This window comes from Chrysochloris asiatica, unplaced genomic scaffold (assembly GCF_000296735.1).
Source record: "Chrysochloris asiatica unplaced genomic scaffold, ChrAsi1.0 scaffold00146, whole genome shotgun sequence".
NCBI classification, from domain to species: domain Eukaryota; kingdom Metazoa; phylum Chordata; class Mammalia; order Afrosoricida; family Chrysochloridae; genus Chrysochloris; species Chrysochloris asiatica.
Genome location: NW_006408664.1, coordinates 3,696,319 through 3,704,936, shown reverse-complemented (window position 1 = coordinate 3,704,936; position 8,618 = coordinate 3,696,319). Strand labels below are relative to the sequence as shown.

At 36.1% G+C, this 8,618-nt stretch overlaps 1 protein-coding gene across 1 annotated transcript in view; it reads left to right on the top strand.

Annotated features, from left to right (window-relative positions):
• The window catches only part of LOC102827563 (chromosome unknown open reading frame, human C6orf165), a 47,687-nt gene that overhangs the window by 21,619 nt on the left and 17,450 nt on the right, over positions 1 to 8,618 (top strand). The window contains exons 8-10 of the mRNA XM_006870632.1: positions 403 to 601; positions 3,508 to 3,648; positions 6,111 to 6,304. Coding sequence (XP_006870694.1) covers positions 403 to 601; positions 3,508 to 3,648; positions 6,111 to 6,304 — 534 coding nt within the window. The remainder of the gene's footprint in view (positions 1 to 402; positions 602 to 3,507; positions 3,649 to 6,110; positions 6,305 to 8,618) is intronic.

Here is an 8,618-nt window from a genome sequence, read left to right as displayed (position 1 = left end):
AAAAGAACCAATAGATCTGTTTTTGGAAGAAGTGCAGCTGGAGTGCTCCTTGGAGGCCAGGATGGCTAAGCTTCGCCTCTCATACTTTGGACATGTTGTCAGCAGGGAACAGTCACTGGAGAAGGATATCATGCTGGGTAAGATAGAAGGGCAGAGAAAAAGAGGAAGACCCCCAACGAGATGGATTGGCCAGGTGGCATCATTGATGGCGTCAAGTGTGGCAGCGGTAGTGAGGTTGGCCCAGTGTCAGACATTGTTTCGTTCTGCTGTGCAAGGGGTCATTATGAGTCAGTTCCGACTCGATGGCACCTGACAACGACAACAAAAAATTTTGTATTTATTGCCAAGAGTACAATGATTTATAATTTTACTAAACTGTTGAACCATTTTTTCTCTCCTCAGCCCATTTTCATTGCACTTTCCAACCTGTGGACTGGCTTTCAGGATGAAACAGTTTTGCTTAGTGTCCTCAGTAATTTAATTACTCACCTTGAGCCTTTTCTGGGAGCTCACGAACTACTCTTTCCTGAGAAAGTAATACAAGAGCTTCTTGATGGAGTGACTGTGAAAACAGATGTGTGTAGAATAAAAGAACACATGGGTAATAGAAATTATCTGTTATTTCTTCATCTTTTAAAAATTATCTGTGAGATAAATTCACTCTTCTGTTTTAAAATTTATATTTTTCTAATAAAATATTTAATATCATAATGTTCATTATAGCAAATGTAGAAAATAGCAAATGTGTAAATTGAATCGGCTAGCAATACCTATTGCTAATGTTATCTATTGTTAACAGGTTTGTTAACAATAATTTTCTGTGCTTAGATAATTTCTACACATCCCTACTGAGTCTGATATTGATTTGTAGTAGAAAAATATATGAATCCTTTGTCATATATGTTGTGGAGTCCCAGAGCTCAGTGGTTAAAGCACCCACCTGCTGACTGATAGGCCAGACACTTTGTGTAGAATCCTGCTGACTGATAGGCCAGCAGTTCCACTCACCAGACACTTTATGTAGAGAAAGATGTGGCAGACTACTTCTATAAAGATTTACAGCCTTGTAAACGTAGCGGAGTAGTTACGAATCGGGCTGTGAACCTTAAGATCATCAGTTTAAAACTACCAGCTGCTGTGCAAGAGAAAGATGAGGCTTTCTGCGCCTGTAAAGATTTACAGCCTCGGAAACCCTGTACAGGTTCGCTATAGGTTGGCACCGACTCGACGGCACTCAATAACAACAACAAACCCTATGGTAGTGTAGTGGTTACGGAATCAGGCTGCGAACCTCAAGGTCAGCAGTTGGAAACTACCAGCTGTTCCGCAGGAGAAAAATGAGGATTTCTGGTCCAGTAAAGATTTGCAGCCTTGGAAACCCTGTACTGGGTCGCTATGAGTCGGAACCGACTCCACGGCACACGGCCACCACCACCACCATACTGTATGGGCAGTTCTGCTGTGTCCTATAGGATTGCTGTGAGTCAGAATTCACTCATTTGTTGCAAAAAAAAAAAAAAATCTCCATTTTTTTGAAGGGCTTTATGGCATGTAACTATCTCAGATCCAGACTGAGGATTTACAAATATATAAATCAATAAGTCTTTGCCATTTAAAAGTAATTGAGCTAATTTTAGGCCCTTTAAGAGCAACATCGATTCTTATGGAAAGGTTGCTTTTATCAATAACTTTCCTTGTTTTGGTTGATTCTGTCTTAGAAATACAACTTAAAACTCCTGAGAAATACCAAAGTACAGGTTGGGACTTGGGTTATTTCCTAAAAATAAAGTGTTTTCAGAAAGCAAAATTAAAGATAATTTCTCGGTTTTTTTACAAATTTTTTTTTTTTTTTGCAAAAATGGAAAATAAAAGTGTAGCAGTGATTTATTTTCTTCAATTATTAGAATACATAAAAGCTAAAAATAAAACAGATTCAAAAGCTTCTTTTTACTCTCAGTTTTTCTAATGGCATTTCCTAACAGCATTCCAGCACAGATATAAATGGAATTTGTATTTATTCTTACGATTTATACATTTATAAAAAGAAATTTGTATAAATTTGTTTATAGAAATACATGTATTATATGGTTTTTAAAATTGCCTTTTCAATATAAATGAAACTGAAAAGTCAATGTAACTATAATATTGGCTATTAAAAATTGGGTTTTGACAAGACAGCCCATTTGTGACTTTTTAGATTTAGAAGTGTCATTTTCCCGCCATACATCAGAACTTTCTATTCACTTGAATACTTTTTATTATTACTGTTCCAGTGAATTCATAGACCAAATGCTCTTTTAAATCATTTAATTTACACCAGTCACAGCTCATTGATGTTTGAGGCTTTGGGGCATAAAAAAGTATAAATGTATGTTCTCCAAATTATTAATTTACTTCTAGTTGTCACCACAGGGTCAGTTGTGGAGTCTTCTACTTGCATATAGAGTCAGGCACAGAAATTGAGATGGGATTGTGAAAGTTAAGAACCTTGGAGTAGCAATGTTTTATAAATACGTATTTTCACTGTGGAAAAAATTTAGTCAATTTGTTTATCAATTGTAAATAGCTAAACTTACTAACACTTGAAGTCCTGGAGTGGTGCTGTAGGATAAGCACTACACCACACATCAATTTGAACTGGAAGGTGGTGGTTCATACTCACCATCTGCTCCTCAGAGACCCTACATAGGGTCACTATGAGTTGAAACCAACTTGAGGGCATTTAACAATAACCATCATTGGAAGAATTTTTAAAAATCTAAATACAAGGTATACAAAAACTGTGTACCTTGTTACCAAAATTAACTTAAAAAAACCAAGTCTTTAACTCATTCTCAATGCTTTCAAAAAGCTATATATAAGCACCATTCCAAAATACTTTCCACCTGGTTGCTTAGTGGGTTATACATTGGGCTGCTGAACACAAGGTCTACAATTTGAATTCATCAGCCACTCAATGGGAAAAGGATGAGGGTCTCTGCTCCAGTAAGGATTTACAGCCTCAGAAACACTATACAGAGTTACTATGTGTGGGAACCAACGTGACTGCAAGTAGCATCATATTAAAGCTACACTGTCTTGAATAATGTTGATCTATTTCTGTCTTGTTCAAATAGCAGCCCGTCTTATCTCTGCCACTCACCTCATTTACTCTGTAGCAGCAGGAAGTGTCTCATACCCTTCCTGAAGAGCCTTAGTCAGTTTTTCTCTCAGCAGCACAGCTTGCCTCCCCTAAAAACCCTTACCTTTCTGCTCATTACAAAGCAAACTTTGGCCTTGATTGCTCCAGAAAGTTTTGTGATCTTGGACAATCACTGAAGTCACTAATACTTCTTTGCTTGTGTTTGTCTCCCATAAATATGGTTTTATGAATGTCAGATTTTTTTTCTTAAGTAGAAAAAGTACAAAGCAATAAAAAGTTAATGTTTATAATGAGCTACTACTGCTTTATATGGAAATTTAACCCTCTTATTGAAAAAAGTTTTTCTTGTCTTATTTCTTTTATAGAAGATAGAGTTTATTTGACAGATTTCAGAAAACTAGAATGGCTTTTCCCAGAAACAACAGCAAATTTCGATAAATTAATAATTCAATATCGGGGATTTTGTGGCTACACATTTGCTACAGCAGATGGTCTTCTCCTTCCAGGTTTGTATTTGGAAATGATATTGCATTCCTCCTCCAATATTTCTATATGAAGTGCTGTCATTGTTCCTCATTTATTTGCTTCTTAAAGCTGTATGAATTCAGATGGTAAACTAGAAGAATAGCTACAAAGATCTTGACAAAGTCTTTGTCTTTGAGGTGCTCACAGAGTAATTTGGGAGACTGACGTAACAAGACATCACAATCTAAGAGACAGGTGCTGGAGTGATGGAAGAGGGATGATTCATAAGTCCAATGCAGGTTTCAAGAAATGTTAGGGAATCTTACTAAATATGTAATCTTACCAAGTAATCATTTCACAGGACTCTAACTTGGCTCATGTGTTTATAAAAATATTCTTTGTTACTTTATCTATCCTATTCACATGGATTAGAATTTCTCTATAAATCAGATCCCTCTAAAGAAATGGCATATGTTTTATCAAGTTAAAGGGAGAAGAAAAATTCTCCCAGAAGTGCAGTGTGAATTAGAATTAGCAAGAAGCCTGCTAGGTTTAAAATGGAATCATGAACAAAATTGTTTATTGCACCATTAAGCTTCTTCCCTTATTCCTTTGTTTCTTTTTCTTTTGTCATGTTTCAATTGGGTATTACTTTTTTAATATAAAAATTATTGGGGTTGTCTATACAGATCATATGACTAACTTTTTGTGGCTTTAGTTTTTTATATATAACAGAGTAGCAAAGGTATGCACTGGGATACTGAGATAATGGTATTCTGAGGCCAAGTTAGTGTCATCAAAATAGGGAGAAAGCAACCATGTGAAAGAAAAAGCAATTGAGTCTAGATGGTTTCTTTCTCTCTTTGTCTTATTTGTACACACAATGAAAAAGGTAAGGGAATCATGTGAGAGAAACATGCAGAAACATGGGTTGGGGTGAGCAACACAGATAGCATCATGTGGAAAAAACAACAGGCTAGGATTCAGCAAGGGCTAGTTTCTAGTCCCAGTCATACCATTAGTGAACTGAGTACCATCAGGATGTTTCATGCTTTCCCTGGACCTCAGTTTCCTCATCAGGAAAATGGGAAGGATCAGCCAGGGAGTCTGTTAGGTCTCTTCTATCTTCCATAAACTAATACTCTAAGAAAGAGGGACAAATAGAAAAATGAAAGGACTTGTGGGCCTGGAGGTTTCCGACATAATAAGCTAGTCATGACCACCTGCCAATGGGGCCATTGTTTTCTGGCCAGCAGCAATCTGCATTATCTTAGAGGAATTCTGTAGGATTTCTCTCTTTCCATTTGGGACTGCAAACCACATGGCTCAAATCTCAAGGTGGCACTGTGGCTTGCCAGTTAGGGTCCTGTTCAGATAATTACACTGACCTCCTTGCCTCCCACACTTTCCTGTATTCTCTCCACTCTATCCACACTGGCCTTCTTGCTGGTTTTGATCATCCAATGCCTACTCTCATCTCAGAGCCTTTGCATTTGTTATTTCCTGTATTTAAAAAACAACCTCACAAATAGCTACATACCATTTTCTTTCATTGATTCACCCCATCCTAACCACCCTATTTAAAATAGTAATCTCACCCTCCTAGGTTTTACTGTGGGTTTAACCTGCTTTTCCCCCCCATAGCACTGATTGCTTTCTGATGTATAATGTTTTTGTTGTTTTCACTGAAGTGTAAGGTTTATTTCCTTCTGTATGGATATATACATACTATATATGACTAGAATAGTGCCTGACACGTTATTGTTATTGTTAAGGGCTGTTGAGTCAGTTGTCACTCATAATGACCCTGTATAGGGTTTCTGAGGAGCAGTTGGTGAACTGAACAGCTGACAGTGCAAAACAAATAGTGGGTCAAAATCTGTTTGTTGACTAAATGTAAGAATAAATGAACAAGACAGTATTGCTGCTTTCTATATAATTCTCATAAACTATATGGAGCAGATTTAATAATTTGTGGTTTATGTAGTATGTATTTACAGTGGGAAATATTTTTTAGCATGTCAGTTTGCATTTGGGGAAAAAAGTTCTATTTTTTAATTTTTCTTACAATTATGTTAAAACAATCTTATAGGAGTCCTGGTGTGGCAGTGTAGGATAAACACTGGACCATAAAGTCTGTTTGAACCACAAGGTCGCTGGTTCAAACTCACCAGCTGCTCCTTGCAAACTCTACACAGATTGTTGAGTTGGAACTGACTCAACAGCACATAACAACAATAGTAGTCTAAAAAGATTTGAAAAAATTCTCTTAAAACACATTTGAAAATAACATTTAAAAATAGAAATAAATGTATAACCAATTAAGAATAAATTTCATATAAAATGTAATTCATAAAGTATATATTTAAAATAATTATAGCATTTTAGCAAAATAAGAACATGAACTGTATTAAAAATGAAGTGTATAGGAATGGTGCTGAGTGTATTGCAAACGCAGAATCAATGTTTCTTTCCTGATTCAGTTCTTTTTCTTAATTTTCAGGAAATCCAGCAATTGGAATTTTGAAATACAAGGAAAAGTATTACACTTTCAATACCAGAGATGCTGCATACTCATTTTCAGAAAATCCTGAAAAATACATTGATTTGATTAGAGAACAAGCTAAAAAAAACGCAGAACTAATTCAACTGTTAGAACTTCATGAACAGTTTGAAACCCTTATTCCATATTCTCAAGTAAGCAGGGTTGATATTCTAAGAATTTGTGACATTTAAAATATAGTTAATTAAAAAGTTACATTTTGTTGTAGAATAGTTCTTAAGTCCCGGAAGAGACAAGGTCAGATTAAGGCCTTTATAAATTATTTGAAAGGAATTCACATCTGAAAACAGAAACTAATGGAATTCACAGAGAATAGTGAAAATAAGTTACAGGCCGCACTGATGAATATACAAATTGGAACAATCTGAAAGAAAAAAGCCTTCACTTAGTTAAGTAATTGAAGCTATGAGGGTAAATCAAAAAAGTATTGCTACAAAATCATAGAAACATTTATCAAACTATTAAAATGTGAAGCTATTGTTTCTTGACATTATCTTCCATCTAGGTTTATACACTTTTGAAAGCAGTGTTTCCGTCTGTCTAACCATTCCCTAAAGAATTCTGTGGTCTTCAGTTCACACCACATCAAAACAACAGTTTTGGCATCCTCAAGGGACTCAAATAATGTTCATTTTTAATGTTCTTTGAATTTGGAGAACAAAAAGTCTGAAGGGGTAAAATTAGGACTGTAGAGTGGATGGAATAAGGTTGCCCAGTGAAATTCTCTTAGCACAGCACACACTACCCTTGAAGAATGAGCAGGTGAATTCTCAGCACACGTTCCTGGCCTTTTTCTCACCAATGCAGTTTTCAATTTTCTTAAAACTTTCTAATAATGAGTCTCCATGATTATCCTGTGTCCTTTGAAAAAAATCTGTCAAGATTATTGACCCTTAGGAATCCCAAAAAACTGTTGACATAGCCTTCTGAGCTGGCTGACCTCTTTGAATTGAACTGGGCCAGCACATTCCGTTGAAAATCACAACTTTGATTGGACCCTTTTTTGAGGGAACCCTAATGAGTCTAAGACAAGTATATCATTACTAAGAGAACTTGTCTGTAACCATGCACTGATCACAGAGACATGTTTAAAAGCACTTTGTTTGGAATAAACCAATGCATGTATAAAATGGAACCTTAGTAGCAATACTTTTTCAGTTACCTTTGTACAGCATTTCCTTATCTAAAGTTGATGGGGCACAGCACAGATGCCATAGGTGGTATCTTACTTGTACTCAGAGCTGTAAAAATAAATTTGCAAATTTTGAATAGTATTATTGAAAGGGCCCAAAATGGATCTGACAGTGCTATTCTTTACTTGCCTACTCATTAATTAATTCAACTAATATTTATTTAACCGCTTACATACGTGCCAGGCACTGCTCTTGGGATAATGGATTTATTGTTGTTGTTGTTAGGTGCTGTAGAGTCAGTACTAACCATAACCACCTTTTGTACAACAGATTGAAACACTTCCCTGTCCTGCACCAATCTCACAATCATTGCTATGCTTGAGCCATTGCTGCTGCCACTGTGCCAATCCATCTCATTGGGGGTCTTCCTCTTTTTCTTCAACCCTCCACTTTACCAAGCATGATGTCCTTCTCCAGGATCTCTGGTCCCTCCTGATAATATGTCAGAAGTATGAGAGATGAAGTCTGGTCTCTTGGCTTATAGAGAACATTTTGGCTGTACTCCTTCCAACACAGATTTGTTTGTTCTTCTGAAAGTCCATGTACATTTAATATTCTTCTCCAATACCATAACTAATATGCATCAATTCTTATATGGCCTTCCTCATTCATTGTTCAGCTTTCACATTTATATGAAGCTATTGAAAATACCATCATTTGGGTCAGGTACACCTTAGTCTTCAAACTTACATCTTTGCTCTTGAACACTTTAAAAAGGTCTTGGGCAGGAGATTTGACCTTGTTTGACTTCATGACTGTTGTTTCCATGAGTGTTGATGGTTGATCCGAGCAAAATGAAGTCTTTGATAACTTCTATCTTTTCTCCACTTATCTTGATATTATTTATTAGATTTAATAAATATTGGATTCCAAAGAGAGGTGACCCAGTGGAATGTGGAACTCATTGGACAATATCATGTACATCACATAAATGTAAAATTTTGCTAAAATAATTTTTAAATGTCTGCAACAATACATTGACAGGGAACTTCAGAGGTTAAGCCAAATTCAGAGAAGGGCATGGAATGATGGATATTATTGCTGATGTCCTATGAATCTTGGCTGAAAGCAGAGAATACCAGAATGGTGTTTATCTGTGCAAAGGCTTTGGACTGTGTGAATCATGACAAGCTATGGATAACACTGCAAAAACTGAGTATTCCAGAACATTTGATTATGCTCACGAGGAACCTGTACGTAGACCAAGAAGCAGTTGTTCAAACATAACAGGGGACACTGAATGATATAAAATCAG